The 17,262-nt window shown below is 50.5% G+C and overlaps 2 protein-coding genes across 3 annotated transcripts; one reads left to right on the top strand and one right to left on the bottom strand.

Annotated features, from left to right (window-relative positions):
• The first annotated feature begins 1,379 nt into the window (after window positions 1–1,379).
• On the top strand, window positions 1,380–17,250 carry P4HTM (prolyl 4-hydroxylase, transmembrane). Of its 2 annotated transcripts, none has more exons than XM_061472886.1 (9): window positions 1,380–1,673; window positions 1,747–1,828; window positions 10,036–10,226; window positions 10,771–10,867; window positions 12,243–12,405; window positions 14,023–14,208; window positions 15,059–15,149; window positions 15,589–15,712; window positions 16,925–17,250. In XM_061472886.1, exons 1-9 carry the CDS (start codon window positions 1,416–1,418, stop codon window positions 17,143–17,145), a joined length of 1,413 nt encoding a protein of 470 aa, XP_061328870.1. In that variant the 5' UTR covers window positions 1,380–1,415; the 3' UTR covers window positions 17,146–17,250. The 2 variants fall into 2 exon arrangements, with proteins under 2 accessions (XP_061328870.1, XP_061328871.1); XM_061472887.1 differs by lacking the exon at window positions 16,925–17,250 and adding an exon at window positions 16,486–16,893.
• On the bottom strand, window positions 5,264–9,035 carry LOC133279321 (secreted frizzled-related protein 5-like). Its single transcript, XM_061472890.1, has 4 exons — window positions 7,688–9,035; window positions 7,116–7,288; window positions 6,123–6,209; window positions 5,264–5,649 (listed from the first exon to the last, which is right to left on the bottom strand). The coding sequence occupies exons 1-4, from the start codon at window positions 8,011–8,013 to the stop codon at window positions 5,315–5,317; spliced, it is 921 nt and encodes a 306-aa protein (XP_061328874.1). The 5' UTR covers window positions 8,014–9,035; the 3' UTR covers window positions 5,264–5,314.
• Window positions 17,251–17,262: the final 12 nt, after the last annotated feature.

Consider the following 17,262-nt stretch of genomic DNA (forward strand, 5'->3'; position numbering starts at 1 on the left):
TTGTTTATAGACAAGCCCAACCATACAGCTGTGGCCAGACTTTCTGAGCAGGCTGCCACGATGCTTTGCTAAGGAACAGTAATAATTATTGCACAGTGTCCCCCCTAATTCTTCTAATTTTCTGAAACCAGTTCCATTTATTCGAAAAGAAATCAAAACACTTGTTCTGAAGGTGCTTGAAGTCCTGCTTTGCATGCACAGATCCTGTTTGCATACTCTGGAACGCAACAGGACTGATATGCAGCCTGGGCAGGGTGAGTGACTGCTGTTGTAGTGTCATACAGAAAGTCATAGGCTCTGGAATGAAACCTGCAGAGCATGGGAACTGCTGACTCCTTGTGTGGAGTGACTTACACTGCCAGCGAGGCAGGTGACAGGGAGGAGACTGGAATTCTCAACACCAAAAGATGAGGCCATGTTTTTCTCCTCTAGTAGGAACACAGCTCTTTATGTGCCAGTGAGGGTACATGATTTTACAACGGCATGTAGTGACAGGACATGGGGGAAATGGTTTAGCTGAAAGAGCATAGATTTAGGTTAGACACTAGGAATAAAATCTTCACTATGAGGATGGTGAAGGAATGCAACCTGGGCTAGTGGAAGGTGTCACTGCCTGTGGCAGGGGTTTGGAGCTGGATGAGCTTTAAGGTCCACTCCATGATTCTATGAATGTAGGTGAGTAGAAGGCATCTCAGGAGCCCTTAATTCCCAGGTACAGCTTCCCTTTGGTCTGTTACTGCTACAACTTTTAGTTTTCCCACCCATTTCCGGTCCCCACACCAGTCTGACACCTCCATCCTTGCATCCCATTCTCTTTATTTCAGTTTCGCTCGTGTTAGTACATTGACTGCCTCATCTCTAATAGTCCTCAGGCTTCCCAGACTGTAACAAAATGTTTTCTATGGATACCACGAACTGCATGACTGCTGTTCCTGCCTTTGCAGGGCTGGGGCTGCAGGAGGTTTCTGTACTATACTCTCGCATTCTCAAGTTTTATGAATTTTTAAGCAAGTGGGGAAAAAATAATAAAATAGAACTTTATTTTTAAATCTGGCACTTGTTCTGGGAATGCCTTCCCTTGCTCCAGGCTGGGGGTGACCCTAACGGAGTGCTGCTGCCCCTTGCTTTCCTTTGCAGGCACCGGAGAGGGCCAGGGGCAGAAAAACTACCCGGGAGACATTTTGCCAGCGGTGTGCCCATGGTTTATTTGAAATAAATCGTGATTTCTAACTCCGGAGGTGTCCTGGCTCTTGATGGTACGGGAGGGGATGGGATGGGATGGGACGGGACGGGATGGGATGGGATGGGACGGGGGCTCTTTGCCGCCATCGCCACGCCCCCGCGGCGAGGTGACGCAGCACGCCGGCCGGTTGCCGTGGTGACGCTGCGAGGCCTGGCGGGCCGGGGGGGACGCGATGGCGGCGGCGGCGCCGGCAGCCTCGCGGTCGGAGGGTCCCCCGCTGCCCGGCCCGCCCGGCGGCCGCCCGAGGCCCGTGTGCTCGCGGCCGTACTTCCTCGTCCTCATGGTGTTCGCCCACCTCTACGTCCTCAACGTGCTGGGGCTGCTGCTCTTCGTGCACCTCAGCGCCGGAGAGCCCGGCGGGCCGCCCGCCGCTCCCCAGCCACCGCCGCCTCCGCCCGCCCGCGCTCTCCCTCGCCTCGAGGGCATCAAGGCAAGGCCGCGCCTGGGGGGTGATGCTGGGGCCGGGGCTGCGGCCGCCGCTCACCGCTGCTCTCCCCCCGCAGGTGGGCCACACGCAGCGGGTGGAGCTGGTGCCGGGCAGGGTCCACGCCGTGCGCACCCTCAGCCTCAAGCCGCTGCTCTTCGGTGAGTACCGGCCCCGCAGCGACGGGCACCGGGCACGCCGGGAGCGGGCGGATCGGCCCCTCTCCCCCTTCCCCTGCGGTGTCAGCGCGGCCGTCACCCGGTTTCGGGGCTGCGGGAGCGGTGCCCGCCGTTCCCGGCTGGCAGCGGCCGGCAGGGATGGGGGTTCCGAGGATGGGGGGGTCCTGCCTCCCTCCCGCTGCCTTACCTGGGGGAAACTATTTCTGCCATATTCGCTTCTCCTCGGCGCTGCCTTATAACGAGTGTGATTCTGTTCAAGGCATTTTGATACGGTATTTGCAGGAGTGACTTTTCTGGCTGGTCTACTTAGAAAGATTTGGAAGATAAACCTTTCCAGGTTTTCCAGATTCCCTTTAAAATTCCATGAACAGGCAGCAGATCGCTGAAGAGGACCTTGAAGAAGCTTCTCAGTATTAGGAATGTGCAAGAGATCCCCAAAGTTTTGGTAACGAATGGTGATAAAGCAATTTAGTGTTGGTGCTTCAGTGCTGAGAAAATGACTGACAGGGGAATTGACAGATTTAATGTCTGCCACCATTTTACATCTTATTCCAGATTTACGTATATTTCTGAGTGCTCTGATAAGCAGCCACACAACATCCTTCTTCCAGATGTTTTAAAACCTTTACCTTTCTGTGATGACTGGTAAAGTCTCATTAATTGAACTCTTGTGTTCTGGACATCCACTGAGAATATACAAATTGATTTTTGGGGTACAGATGATTACAAAAATCCTACTACTGCAACGTCAAAGAAAACCTGTTATCTGAAAACCAACATTGAGAGTCTTTTAGATGTTTTCTCAATAATACATAAAGAGGGTTTTTTCCAATTGCAAATGGAATGTAGGCACTGAAAGCCTGGCCATAAATCAGGTAGGGTTCTTACTAAACTCAATGCAATAAGTATCTGGAAGAAATATATAGAGTTCTTTTGGCATCTCCACATATGTTGTACTTATGGTTTGCAAATTTCAGAGTGGGTTTCTGTCTGACACACCAGCCCGGAGCTGACACCCCACAGCAATCACAAACCCAGTGCCATCACGAGAACCACAGTTTCTGGTTTTCACTTGGGAAAACTGTTTCCACCTTCTCTGCCCTACAGGTACCAGTTAAGTACAAGAGCTGATCCTGGCCTGTGAGGATGGTGCTGAAGCTGCTCAGAGGCAGGTTGGTCCTGGCAGCAGTAATCCCACAACTTTTAACTTGTCACTCCGGCACCACCATTGGTTCCAGGGGAAGCTTCGTTCCCTGAGGATGGTGTCTGACAGACATTGACCCACAGAGTCTGTTCTCCTTCGTCTCTGATAAGAAGGCCCCTATTTAGAAACTTCAAGCAAGACAGCTCTTATTTCCCAGATAAACCTGCCAGGAGCCAGCTCTGACTTTAAAAGACTTCCAGAGGCTTCTCTATCTATGCAAACAGAACCAATCTAAATCATCTGGTTTAAGAATACCCCTGATTTATTTTATGTCTGGAAGTGTGTATTTAACTTGATTGTGTTAAACCCAGAAGTCACTAGCAAACAAGGACTCTTAAATTTCCTGAGATTTTACTTAACACAAAGTGTTGTGGTATGTGAGAGCCTATTTAAGGAAATAAGTGGCTGGTCTGTGATCTTTTCTTTGGGCTGTAGTGGGACCAAAGCAATGGACAGCTCATTTATGACTTAATGTGAGCTCTGTGCTTTGGAGTATGGCACCGGTACCATAGGGGAACTTGTGGTTTCTCTTTTAAATGTAAGTCATCTGCATTGAACCCAGATGTATTTCATGGAGCTATGAAAAAGTCCCTGCCCTATTTTTTCCCCCGCCTCTGGCTACGAGACATCTTTTCTAAAGCTCATAAGTCAGACCATCTGTGCACTTTTTAGTTAGGCAACATTAGTGATCAAATAATCCTATTAATAGAAAACAAATATCAGGCAAAGCGTTTTCAACCTTCAGAGCTTTTATATGTTCTGGTGTGTTTTCCAAACATAGTTCAGAAGATGCTGCCATTGCCAGGACTACTTGACAGTGGATTCTGTGGATTGGATGGCAGTTTGCAAGACAAGGTAGCAGGGAGGAATAAAACCTAGGAAATCTGGCTGTGTTTTTCTTCAGATCCTCAGGGAGTAGAAGTAATTGCTGCACAAATGTCAAGCGCAGCTGAATTTCAGTGTGAGCATCTGAGGGCTCGTCTCAGCCCACGCTGAAGCTGAAGAGATCACATCACGGGTTGTTGGTGTGCTTTACAAGCAGAGGGAGGCAATGTGTCTCCATCAAAGCGGATGACTGCCCACAACCAAGACCTCAGGCAGCATGAACCACACAGAAAAGCTGTTTTTCCCCTTTCCCAAGTTTAATCCAGTGTGGAAAACTTTCCACTTAATTTTTGTTAGGCCGTAGAAATCCAACTTGTTTCTTTATTTGGGGATTTGCTGTTTTCTGCTCTCTGATCTGGATTGTAGAGCTACAGCAGAGAACTAGTCCCTGCTTACCTGGGTGAGAGTGAGCTGCAGAGAACTTGGCGAGATTGACTTTTTCAACCTTTTCTGTCTTTGCATGCAGAAGGAAGGCCAGACAGCTGTGTAATGTTTCTCTCCCCTTCCCTTATCACAGCTGCAAGTAGCTGCTGTTGTGCTGGGATTAGGGCTCACTCCAAGTCCCAAGCAAAGCTGCTGTTGCCCACAAAAGCAGAGGTTTCAATGGCTGATGTCTCATTCCTGCTCTGCTCTTTCTCAAGGCTCTTGTGAGATCTTGATAACCCAATTACTGGGCATCCAAACTGAATTTCTGGTATTAAAAAGTGGTTTTCCCTGTTGTGCAGAAGCCCTCAGCTATCTTTGCTGTTTGCCTTTCCTGCCTGAGAACAGCTGTTTCTTTTACCTCTGAAGATGCTCATCAATTCTCATGCAGCAAGCTGAAGAGACAGCTAATTCTTTAAGGGGCCAGACGTTGCAGGGGTGGGTTGTCTCCCCCTTAGTTTATCTCAGACTGTTCAAGAGTATTTTTTCCATTACACAAACAGCATCTCTTAGCAGTCAGGGGGACTTTTGTCTAATCTCCCTGAACAGAAAGCAAGCAGGCACTTGGACAGCATCAGTGGCTCTGGTTCAAATAATAAAGCTGAAATGGCTATCAACTTCGATGACAAGATCTAGGAGAAACTGGCACCAGAGATCTCTTGCCTGCAGAGTTCAGTTTGGTTTTGTTGTGACCTTGGATCCTATACAAAGCCATCCACTGCAAGTCCTGGATCTATAGAGCCTTGTGTGAGGAGTATGTTAAACCTGCACCCTCAAGCTCTGTCTCAGTAAAACAGGGATCTGTAAATGTGTTGTGAGGCCCTATCTGTGGACTATGACTGCTTTGAATCACCTAAAAATATTGACTGTACATCTCGAAAACACCAACTTCCAGGGAAAGGAGTTTTCTAGCCATAGGGAAGGGAGCAGTTTCTTATTGCTGGAATTCAGACCTTTCAGACCTTCCGGCCAGCCTGGTCGGGGCAGCGGTGATATTTCCACCTCCGCACTGCCTGGTGCAGGTTCCTGTTCTTCTTCTGCCAGGCGTAGGCCTTGTTCACCACCACTTTGTCACTCTGCACTTCACCGCTTACAACGAAGACCCCTGTGTGCGTGCCTCTCATGATGTTGTGGACACAGGTTGCGTCTATGTCCAGCCACTGCTGGAGCCTGCCGGGGACTTCAGTTCTGAGGAGGGGACCATGTTTCAGGACCTCCACCCTGGAGGTGTCCAGGTCGAAGTCTGAGATGGTAGTTGTGGTGTTCTTCCTCAGGATTCGTATTTTCACTGCTATAGGGGTTGGAAAAAGAGATGTTAGTTCTATTTACTTTCCATATAGCTCTTAACTACTTAATCACACAGCAACGCAAGGCTTTCATGCTGTTCTTGTAATGTGGTGACACATCCATCCCTTGTAATTGCAGTGAGCTTATAAAAGTTCTCATTTGAAGTGAGTTTCCAGTACTGAACACCATTTTTAGAATCACAGAATCATTTAGGTGGGAAAAGACCTTTAAGATCATTGAGTCAAACTGTTAACTCGGCACTGACAGGTCCACCATTAAACCATATCCCTCAGTGCCAAATCTACACATCTTTTATATACTTCCAGAGTTGCTGACTTCACCACTTCCCTGGGGAATGCTTAATACCTAAAATCCCTGGCGTCTGCTGTAAAAGCTGCAGCCATTTTCTGTCCATGCCAGTACGTGGCTGCTAGAGGGAACAGCAGCAACTGAGAGAATGGGGGGGGTTGTACTCACCAAAATCATTGGCACAGAGGTTTTCCAGGATCTCCCTGGCAGTGCTGGCTTCCTCAAGCTCACAGTCCTTGCAGCTGGCTCGGGGTACTGCTGCAACAGAAATCTAGTTAGAACACCCTTGTCAAGCATCATTGGAAAAGGCATAATGATACTTTTGATATCTGCAAGTGGTGGCTTGCTGTTCCTGAGTGGTGCTTCCTCCTGAGCTACCCAGGACATCTCAGATTGCCAGGGTGGGAAATGTCAAGTTCTCCTTTCTGGGGCTGGGGAAGATGCTGCTTGTTGTGCTTTGTTTAGGCTTGTGTGTGTTGCTGCATGTTAAAGCAGCAGTGAAAATGCTTGGTGAAGATCTCCTAGTGTGGGTGAAACAGTAAAACCACTGGTATGGCCAGACTACATCCAGTGATGCTGAAATGAGGCATAAGTCCTGCCCTTAGCTGTTCTTGGATCTACCCCAGTATTCACCAGTATGTGAGTGTTTAATTCAGTCTTTCAGTCTTAGAGATTCTTTTTTTCTGGTGTGACATGTCTGCAGAGGCTCATGCCCCTTAGTGGTGTTTCCTAATGTTTAAAAACAAGGCTTACAAAACAGTTCTCCTTTTTTGCATGTTTTTAAACCCTGGACACAGCTGAAAGATGAGGGCTGAAGCTCCAGAGCCCTGCTGGAAACACGTCTCACTGCCTGGAGCCTGCATGCCATGAGCTCTCACGCTGTTCCTGGGCATTAGGCTTTTGACAGCAATTCCTTCCCCTTGCCCCAAACCCTGCGTGGTCTGATGGCACCCAGGGAGCTAATGAATACAGCAGAGAGGGGAACAAGCTGCAGTCAATGTTACACTAATTTTCCAGACACAGTGGCGCTCCCACAGAGAACAAAACTGGAATTTATAACTTCTTTAAACACAGCTTAAACCCAGAAATTCTGGGCAGGCTGATCCGCTGAGCTTTCAGTGTTGCCTGTGGGAAAACATAGGAGAAAAGAACCAAACTTACTTCTCCTACTGGTGGAGTTTTCATCCATGGACACTGCTGCGATGCACAGCTCGTGATCAGCAGGAAACTTGTTGCAGTTGAGGATTTCGGGCCAGGGATACCCATAACAAGCCATGACAGGAGCGCAGCTTCTCTTGACGGCTTCGCACAGGCTGCGGCAGGGGTAGATGACCCTGGGGAGGGGATGGGGATTGCAGCACCTCTGGGCTCCTCCTGGCAGCAGGCTGAGGGGTTTGCTGCTGCTCAGGGCTGTGCTGGTGGGTACCAGCAGATACTGTGGTGTGTGAGAGGGGTGGCTGGGGGAGATGGCAACAGTGCCTGGGGTGGGAGAGCAAGAAATCCCACAGAAGGGAACATAATATTCCTGCTCCTGAGAGATGGAATGCTCATGTTTCACTTTCAGAGGGATGGTCCCTCGTGGGAAGTCCAATTGCCCCTTGCCAAGAGGGACACACAGCTTCTTGGGGACAGCACTGGTCGCACTGGACGTGGGTTCTCTCGAAAGTCAAATGCAGTTGTGCTCTTCAGGGAGTTACTTAAGACAGCAGGAATAACTTGTAAAAACATCTTACCTGTCCAAACAGATTGGTGCAAAGAGGGAGCAGAGGAAGATCCTAGCGTCTGGGTGGCACTCCCTGGCCAGCAAGGGCAGCCAGCTGGAGGACTGCTGGATCACTTCTGGCATGGTCTCGTGCTCCAGCAGGTTGGGAATCCTCATCTCGGAGTAGCCGATGTTGTAGCACAAGGCCATGCGGGGTGGGATGGGTGTGCAGCTGGAGGATCTCCTCAGATAGCTCGCCCAGGCCCCTGGAGACCCCCAGAGCAGCAGGTACACCAGGACGCCCAGCAGCCATGGGCCACCCAGCCTCAAGGGGTGCCTGTGGTGGGCTGTGATCATTCTTGGAGCAGGAAGACAGGCAGCACACCCCAGACTGAGCTGCCTCCGACTGTGGGATGCCTTTTATAGCCTAGGAGCCACCTCTCTGTCAATCTATCCTCATTAAGTGCGGCCCTTTCAGAGCCCTCATGGGGAAGACAATGCTCCAGTTTTCATTTGCCAGCGGCCCTGATTGTTTGGATTTTAGCAGGGGTTTGGCTTAGATCAGCAGGTGTGGAAATGAGGGCACTTGGGGAGGGATGAATGATTTGGCCCATGTGTCTTGGAGCTCTTTCAGCCAAGATTGAATCTCTGTTTGACACCAATGCTCTAACCCTTCCCCTTTCTCTGGCTCCAGGATTAGTCATTATTTCATAAGGCCCGATGTTTTCCTCTCTTTTGTTTTTTTGTAAAAGCTCAAAGTCAAAGTCAATTAAGAGGCATTTGTTTAGCAGGATCTATTGTTGAGCGGGCAGGGAGATAGGATGGTCTCACAGCCAGAAGTTAACTGTTTGGGAGAGCTGAGGGTAGAGAGGAACTAATTTGCAGCTCTGGAGCCAGGTTGTTTGCAGATGGGATTGGCAACACCTTCCTGGACCCCCTCACCCCGCAGCCTGTGTGACAGAGCATGGTTTCTGGTTAAGAGAGTTGTTCCTTCATTCAGAAATCCTTCTGGAGAGAGGGATTGTCCTTCTTCCAGCACATAATTAAGATTCCAGAAGCTATCATTACTATAGCCCAGTTTGCGGAACTGGAAATACTGGGAGCATTGCTTGCCAGCACAGTTCATTCTGGTGGTGTGCTATGGGGTTCAAAGCGGTCAGTGGAAGCTCTGGCTCTGAAGCATCCTTTGGGATGCACTGCCAGTAGTGGAATTTGTTTCCTCAGTGGGTGTCACGGATACAGGCAGCTGCATTGTGTTGCTGGGGCTTCCCAGGAACAGCTTGTTTTCCACAGGGCTAGTTCTGGTCTGTACTTAGGAAGAAGCCAACTGCTCATTGACAGTTTGAGCTGATAGGGTTGATTTCAGGTCATGGAAATAACTAATGACTGTTTTCCATGCTTTGAGGGTTGCTGTAGTTGAGATGTAATGTGTCCATGGCACATACCTCCAGGAGCTCTAGGGAGCTGCAATTTGGAGAGCAGGACCTTTGGCTTAGGAGCACTTAAGCCTGTACTGCTGTGATGTTTTTGATTTCCACCTTCAAAAGCCTCAGTAGCTGGTAACAAGATTGACCCGGGAGTGGCAGACACCAGCAAGAAGGATCTTCTCAACCTCACAGCATTAACTGCTGTGGAACAAGACCTTGTCAGCACTTTGCAAGTGCCCCATGCACTATGCAGTGAGAAATTTCTTAGTCATTTATCTGCATTTAAATCTGCTTGGGCTCCTACTATTGCCTGATTGCTGCTAGTTTTGTGCTGCAAAAAAAAGCTAATTACACCCAGGTAGTACCTCAGTATGGAATGTGGCGTCCACCATGTGCAGTGCCCTCCCCTTTAATAGTGCACTTAAAGACCCTTTTTAGTGGGGAAGCAAGTGAATGAGTGGGAGTAAGCTTGAAAGTCTTCTCCTTGCTCTTTGGGTTTCACTGTGCCAGGGTCACGGCGCTGTCCTCTCCACGTGAGACCACAGAAGCCTGAAACCCTGCAGTCACCACTGCCCACCACAAAGTTTTTCTCGCCTCTCTTCCTGTAGAGCAGCAGTTCCCAGACTGTGATCCACATGTCACCTTTGAAGTGATAATATGTGGTGATACGCAGGTGTTTGTTCACTCCTTTGTCCATTGTGGTATCTGTGAGAGAGTTTAAGGGCTTGACCTCTGCATCCAAACATTTATGAATTGCTGCTGTAAAAATAGCCACCCCCAGCAGCACAGGTGTATGGTGTGTGCTCAGATGTGTTTGAATGCCCCAAACTTAGTCAGTTCCTGAATTCCTCACACCCTTTTTTTTCTCCTTTTTCTGAGTGCCCTGCCATTGGTTTGGGGTCTCACTATAACAGTTCCTCAGTGTCTGTTGCTGCTCACGCTTCTGCTGCAGAAATTCCTGACTTCCTGACAGAGGAGGAGTGCAAGCTCATCATCCATCTGGCCCAGCTGAAGGGGCTGCAGAAGAGCCAGATCCTGCCAACGGATGACTATGAGGAAGCCATGGAAATGATAGAAATCAGCCAGATGGACATTTTCAATCTGCTGGACCACAACCAGGATGGGCAGCTGCAGCTCAAAGAGGTAGAGTGTGGGACAGACCTGGGAATGTTTGTTGGGCACCTTCTCAGCGGTCTCCTGCTCAGATGGTCTCTTCATTACACATGTGCTTGGGTAGGGCCAGACCCCAGTATATTCCAGTCAGTACTTGCTTAATTCTATGTCTCAAGACTTGTGCTGGCCTTCCACATGGAAGTTTCTAGGGAGGTATACAGCAGTTGTGCTGCTGTTGGGAGGCAGCGATGGTCCTTGGCAGATGTGTTTTGAATATGCTGGGTAAAACGTTCCTGGTGCTGTGGGTTTTACTTTCCCTTCAAGAGAAGGAACTTCAGGACTGGTTAACAATGTCCCAGCAGTCATTTGCCATGACCTAAAGTGGAAATAACAGCACTCATCAGCCACATGCTGTGTGTGGCTGCCAGATGGCTCTCCCTGAAGTCGTCTTTCTGCAGAGACATGCTGATGCCTGGCTGCAGAGCAGAGCCCACCAGGCCTCAAGCAGGGCAATCTGTAGGGTTTGGTAGTACAAGAAACCAGTGTCTGGTGTTGATCCATCTATGAATTTCAGGTGTTGACTCACACCCGGCTTGGGAACGGCAGGTGGATGACCCCCGAAAACATCCGGGAGATGTACACTGCTGTCAAGGCTGATCCTGATGGGAATGGTAAGAGCAGCTCCATGGGAATGCCTTCACCTTCAGCACGGTTGACACCTCGCACAGCCATGTGGGGCAAAGCAGGAGCAATGTTCCTGCCCAGGCTCATTTCTCTACCTGTGCTCTTCAAAGGAAAATAACACTGCTTTAGAGACTTGGCAGAAAAGTAAAATCAGTGTAAACCAGTAGACACCAGTCTAGCTGCAGATAGTTCTACCTCCTGGGCTTGGATCTTGCAGAAGTAGGACCAGAACACAGCTCTGTGCTCCCTCTCACCTCTCAGACCTGCCTTGGTTCATGCCCTGCTATAATATGATCTTCAGTGTGTGCTCCTGTGGTCTGACAGACTGCTCTGTTTCTGACTATGTAGCCCTTGTTATGTGGGCTGCAGGTGTTAAGGTGCCTTCCACTTCCACCCTGTTTTCATGGAGACTTCTGGAGCAAGCTGGGAGCCCCACATCCCTGGCAGGCCTCAGTAAGTGGAGATGGTCTTATTGGTCAGCCTTTGCTACTGACCCCCATCTCTGCCACTGCAAACTCTTGTATTCTGTGAGGACACTTCTGCTCTTCCTGCCCCTGGTCTCCCAAGGGCTCCTGCTGGTCCGGATGTGTATTCTAACTTCTGCTGCTCTAATTAGTGTGGCCTCAATTAAGCAACTGTCCATTTCCTAATCAAATTAAGTGAACACACAGGCTCTGCACACTGTCTTCCAGTGACCTGGCACTGAGAGCTGCTCAGGAGGAGCTGCTTTGGAGTTGAAGCAGTACCCGTGTGAATGCCTAAATATCCAGAGGGTACCGGTGGCATTCTTGGCAGGGGTAGGAGCGTATGTTTGAGTCCTCCATGGCTTTTCCACCATTCCAGACATTAACAAATGTAAGGTCCTGTTAACATGCTCTTGGCAGGACCTTACTTCCAGAGTGCTGCTTCCTTCTGTTGTTAGATTGGTATGTGACACCAGGAGACCAGGTCACAACCTGGATGTGGCACTGCGTCATGAAAGACCTTGTGGAGCAGGGGGGATGTGGGGACATGGAGACACTAGAAATAATAATGGTGGATAATTTGGTTATGACCACTGGCATCCAAGGACCTGTCCCAGGCTGACCCTGGTGACTGAGTGCTGTTGTCCAAGAGAGATAAGCTGGCACCACAGCAGCACTGGGTTCACTGTCTGGGTGAGCTCTGCTTGCAGCCCGTGATGTGTGCTGGCTGCTGGGCAGCATCCTCTGGTCTCTGCGACCTGATCCCCAGTGTGGATGGGGTTGGTTTGAGGAAGGCAGTTTCTGCAGTGCCCTCAGCTGGTGGCTTCTCTGGATACAGAACACCAGGAACTATTTATTACCTGCGGGAGTGTCACCAGCTTTTCCTCTCTTCTCATAGGTGTGCTGAGTTTGGAGGAGTTCAAACAATTGAATATCCATGATTTCCACAAGTACATGGGAAGCCAGAAAGCGAAGATGAGTGACTTGGTGCGCAACAGCCAGCACACATGGCTGTACCAGGGCGAGGGGGCTCACCAGGTGATGAGATCCATACGGCAAAGGTAAGGACCAGGCAGCCAAGGTGTGGTTGGGTTTGTGTAGGCACAAGGAGCACATGTGCTGGGAAAAGCAGCAGCAGGCTTGCTAATATTCACACTTCCTAATTGTGTGAAAAGTCTTTGGAGTATAAAGAGCAATGAACAGAGCTCCAAAATGTGGGGAGGAGGTTTTCATTAGAACAAAGTTTTTTACTGTCCCATGGAGAAGGAAAAAGAAAAATCAACCCTTGCAGCATCTCCATTCACTTTTGGGAACAGCCCTATAAAACCAGGAAGACTTGGCATTATATGAAGTAATTCATTCTAATTAGTAAATGAGCTTACTGGGAGAAACTGCCCATTTCCAATGCTGTCTGGGTGCCAGTAGTTGCTGTCATCTGCTTTAGTTACTCACACATTTCACTGAAATCCGGCTGTTTAGAGCTGATTTTTTAACAAGCACAACTTCACCTCAAGGAAGCCAAATTAGTTTAATCCTCTGAGCACACGTATCACAGGGCAGCTCATGGCAGAGAGGAGAACCTCTTACCCTTCCCTTCATCTCAGATTTGGTACCGGGAAGCACTGAAACCCGGCACACAGGCCAAGTCATTTAGCTGTGGTGAGTTTCAGATAATTGGCTGGAGACTCTCTTGTTCTTGTGGTGCTGGTCCTCGCCCAGAACATGGGTGGGTAAAATCTGTCCCGAGGCTTGAAAACGGCTGTTGGCTACTCCTTTTCTTCAGGACATTCCAGCAGGAGAATGGGGTCACATATTGCCTTGATTAGAGCAGACTGTGGTTGCCACCTTCTCCGTGCCAGCTAGCCAGCGCACACAGGCATCAGCACACTGCTTTTATGCTCTTCATTTGGCTTCTGTTACATGAGGATGTGAAGACATAGCGCTGAAGGAGGCTGTTAATCCTCCCTTGGGACTGTGCGGTGCTCAGAGGGGCTTTGCCATCCTGCCTGGGTGCCACATTCCCCTTGCACCTGCCCTGAGGGCTTTACCGGTCCAGATTCTCAGAGCTCTGAGTATTCTTTGGCAGGTCTCGAGACGTACCTGCTTGCCTTGGGGATGATCTCAGATGTAGCAGCGGAAAAAATCCCAGAGCAGCAGGGCTCCGGTCTCCTTGGTCACTTCCAGTGCCCCTCTGCCCTGGGAGGGAGGCTGCTGAAAAGGCAACAGGGAAAGGTGAGTTAGGTGACAAGAATATTCCTAGAGCTAGTCTCTCCTTCACTCTCAGCAGGGGCCCTGTGCTTTGCTAAGTGTCCCAAGGTCTGTAGGTGGTGAGCAGGAGTCCAGAGAAGTGATGAGATGGCACGTGAAGGCTCCAGGGAGCCCCACACACAAGGGATCTTGCTGAGCAAGCAAAATCTTCCTCAGAGCAGCCCTGCTGGTGATGCACCCTTCGGTTTTGTTTGAAGTAACATTAATAATGACTTGCTGAGCTGATGCTAATAGTCCAACAGATCTCTAAGGACCTAGTCTGCCTCTTGGCATGCTTGCTGCAGCCCATCCATCTCTCCAGTCTGTTGGGAAGGGGGTTCTCTTTCCCTAGATTCATTTGCTGCTTGGTAGTAGTGGCTGACAGGGTGTTGGTGCTTTCCCCTCACCTGCTCTGCTCTCCTCTTCCCCAGGGTAATGCGCCTGACTCGCTTGCCCCCCGAGATCGTGGAGCACAGTGAGCCCCTCCAGGTTGTGCGCTATGACCAAGGAGGGCACTACCATGCCCATATGGACAGTGGTCCTGTCTTCCCCGAGACTGCCTGCAGTCACACGAAGCTGGTCGCCAATGAAAGCGCTCCCTTTGAGACCTCCTGCCGGTACGGTCTACCTTGGAACAATCTGGAACGTGCTAGAGGAGAGGTGGAGAGATGTTTCACCTCACCTCGTATAGCAGTCAGTGCTTGGCTGGTGGGCTCGTAAACCGCTCTGGAGATAACTGTCATGAAGGGGTTTAAAGGGGTTGGTGGGCAAATCCTGTGAGTCCATGCAAGGAGGGCAGAGTGGTTCTGCAGAGCTGTTGGGTCATCCCCATCGGAGACTAGAAACACACCTTCACTGCTGTGAGTGAGTGGGGATCTTCTTTGTTGTCCTTGTCTTGTTCTTGGAGAAAAGCTGATGATGCAAATCATCAAAGCTGAGAGCTTGACAGTCTGAGAGTTGGACTTGTTCAGCCTGGAGAAGAGAAGACTCTGGGGACACCTTAGAGCAGCTCTCAGTGCCTAAAGGGGCCGACAAGAAACCTGGAGAGGGGCTTTGGACAAGGGCCTGTAGGGACAGGACAAAGGGGAATGGCTTTAACCTGCCAGAGGGGAGACTGAGGTGAGTTCTTAGGCAGAAGTTCTGCCCTGTGAGGGTGCTGAGGCGTTGGCACAGGGTGCCCAGAGAAGCTGTGGCTGCCCCATCCCTGGCAGTGCTCAAGGCCAGGTGGAACGGGGCTTGGGGCAACCTGCTCTAGTGGAAGGTGTCTGTGTGCGTGGCAGGGGGTTGGAACTGGATGAGCTTTAAGGCCCCTTCCAACACAAACCAGTCTGGGATTCTAAGAAATCCCATACCTCATGATGTCTTGGAGGAACCGCTGTATGTACAGTGGAGGGACAAGGTATAGACAGCCCCTGTGCATCACCTCTTGTTCCAGTTGTGTCCCCTAACAGCCAGTCTGTCTTTCAGGTATGTGACGGTGCTGTTCTACCTGAACAACGTGACTGGGGGAGGCGAAACAGTCTTTCCTATAGCTGACAACAGGACATACGAAGAGATGGTAAATGAATCTCACTTATACATTACCCCTGGGGAGACAGTCTTTGAGTGTCTTTATTTTCTATGGCTGCAGAAGGGGTCTGGTGTGTGAGGCTGGAACACATTTCACGCTCATACGAGCACAGGGAGGTGCAAGTGGTGGTCTGGTGGCCTTGCTGCCATAATGGGTCCTGCTTGCTTCTGTCTGGACAGGTTTCCTCAGACTAAGTCTTAGTGGGTATGTTGTGCTCCTGTCAGGCAATGCGTTAAGACTGGGCGGCTGCTCAGAAACAGGTTATGGACCTCCAGGGGCCTGAAACTGGCTGCTGTGGGTGGGTTGTGAAAGCCCTGAGCTGTCCCTGCGGGGCAGTCAGGCAGAGGGCAGGGTGAGCACTGGCAGCCCAGTGCGTGCACTTCGTTCCAGCCCTGTTTGCATCACCTTCTCTGTGGTTTCTTGCCAGTCTTTGATTCAGAACGACGTGGACCTGCGAGATACACGGAAAAACTGCAACAAGGGCAATTTGCGAGTGAAACCTCAGCAAGGCACTGCTGTCTTCTGGTACAACTACCTGTCAGATGGAGAAGGTATGAGCTGGTTTCAAGACTTGGCTCATGGGAGGGATAGAACTGTGAGAGGTGATGGCCATCATCTTCTTGCAGTGGCTGGGAGCTCAAAAGGGAGCCAAGGGGTGGTAGCTGCCTGCTAGTGGGAACTATAGAGTGTACTTGTCACCAGGCGGGTAGGAGCTTCCTGACTCTGAAAAGCCTTTGTTTACAGGCAGTAGGTCAGTGGCTCCTGATGCTTTTAGGGGACAGGACTAGCAGCTAGCAAACAAAGACCTTGGCTGCAGTAGCCATCGCCTGCTGCCTGCTGTCCCACTGTGCAAGCTCAAACTCCTACTGGAACTTGGTCTGCAATTCAGAATGTTTCACTGATGTGGTGTTGCCCAGAGGGGAGGTAGACAAAGGCACAGCCATCAGCTCTGCAGCACAGGGAGGCACAATCTGCACCATGCACGGCTCTGCCATGCTTGGGGCCAGCTCCTGCTTTATAGCTCAGCCGCAGCTGGGTGATGTGTCCTCAGGGCTGTTTTTCTCCCAAAGCACAGCATGGTTTTCCCTGGCAGGCAGGCTGAGGGATTGACACGAACCTCCCAGGCTGCTGAAGAGTGACTCCAGAAAATTTCGATGGCAGATTTTGAACAGTGGTGGAAGGAGGTCTCCTGGGAGCAGCCCATGTTTCCATCGCTAGAAAATCCACAGAGAAGGTCACAAGACCAGTGTTTGGACTGCTGGATGATAATAATCAACATCATCACTGTCCTGCAAGAGGTGCCCTGTTGTGTTTTTATGAGCAGATTGTTCCGAAATGGAAGCTGGCTGCTGATGCAAGTCTGCTACAGAAAATAACATGAGACCTCTGTAAAGACAGGATCATTTAGAACTGCTAGAATGCAGTCCGTAATGTGTCCATGAGCCTGACTTCTACAGGTTTTCTAACAGCAACACCTGTCTTTTCCATGCCATTCCCTTTTGGAAAGAGTTGAGAAAAACAGTGGCTGGGATGCAGAATGCAAGAGCCCCTTGTGCTGGGTAGAGACAAGACAGCAACGAGCATTTTGCACCTGGGAAGCCTGCCCTGGTGCACTCCTTGTAGGTGCTAGGGCTAGCACTAAGATAGAGGGGTGCCAGGAGGAGCCAACTCCTGTAAGATTCACCAGAGCCAAAACCCAAGCCAATGCCGTGGGTGGGAGAGCAGCACTCCTCACTCCCTCCTGACATGGCTTTGCTCCACAGGCTGGGTAGGAGAGCTGGATGACTTCGCCCTTCACGGGGGCTGCCTGGTCACACAGGGCACCAAGTGGATTGCCAACAACTGGATCAATGTGGATCCCAACCGGCGGCGCCAGCTGCAGTTCCAGCAGGAAATGGAGCGATACGCGGCGGCTGGAGCCCCAGGAGCCCCGGGGGAGTGGACAGTGGATAAAGCGTACAGCGGGATGCACCTGGAGCTGTAGAGCTGACGGGAAAAGGCTGCTCGGCGGCGCGCACGTGGCCTTTTCCCGCGCTGGGCCGGAGGGGGCGATGGCGCGCGGCGCACCAATAAAGCGTGGAGAGACGGAGCGTCGCCTCCG

This window comes from Pezoporus flaviventris, unplaced genomic scaffold (genome assembly GCF_033815535.1).
Source record: "Pezoporus flaviventris isolate CSIRO_AGI_PZ_B2104156 unplaced genomic scaffold, CSIRO_AGI_Pfla_v1 ptg000073l, whole genome shotgun sequence".
In the NCBI taxonomy this organism is placed as follows: Eukaryota; Metazoa; Chordata; class Aves; order Psittaciformes; family Psittacidae; genus Pezoporus; species Pezoporus flaviventris.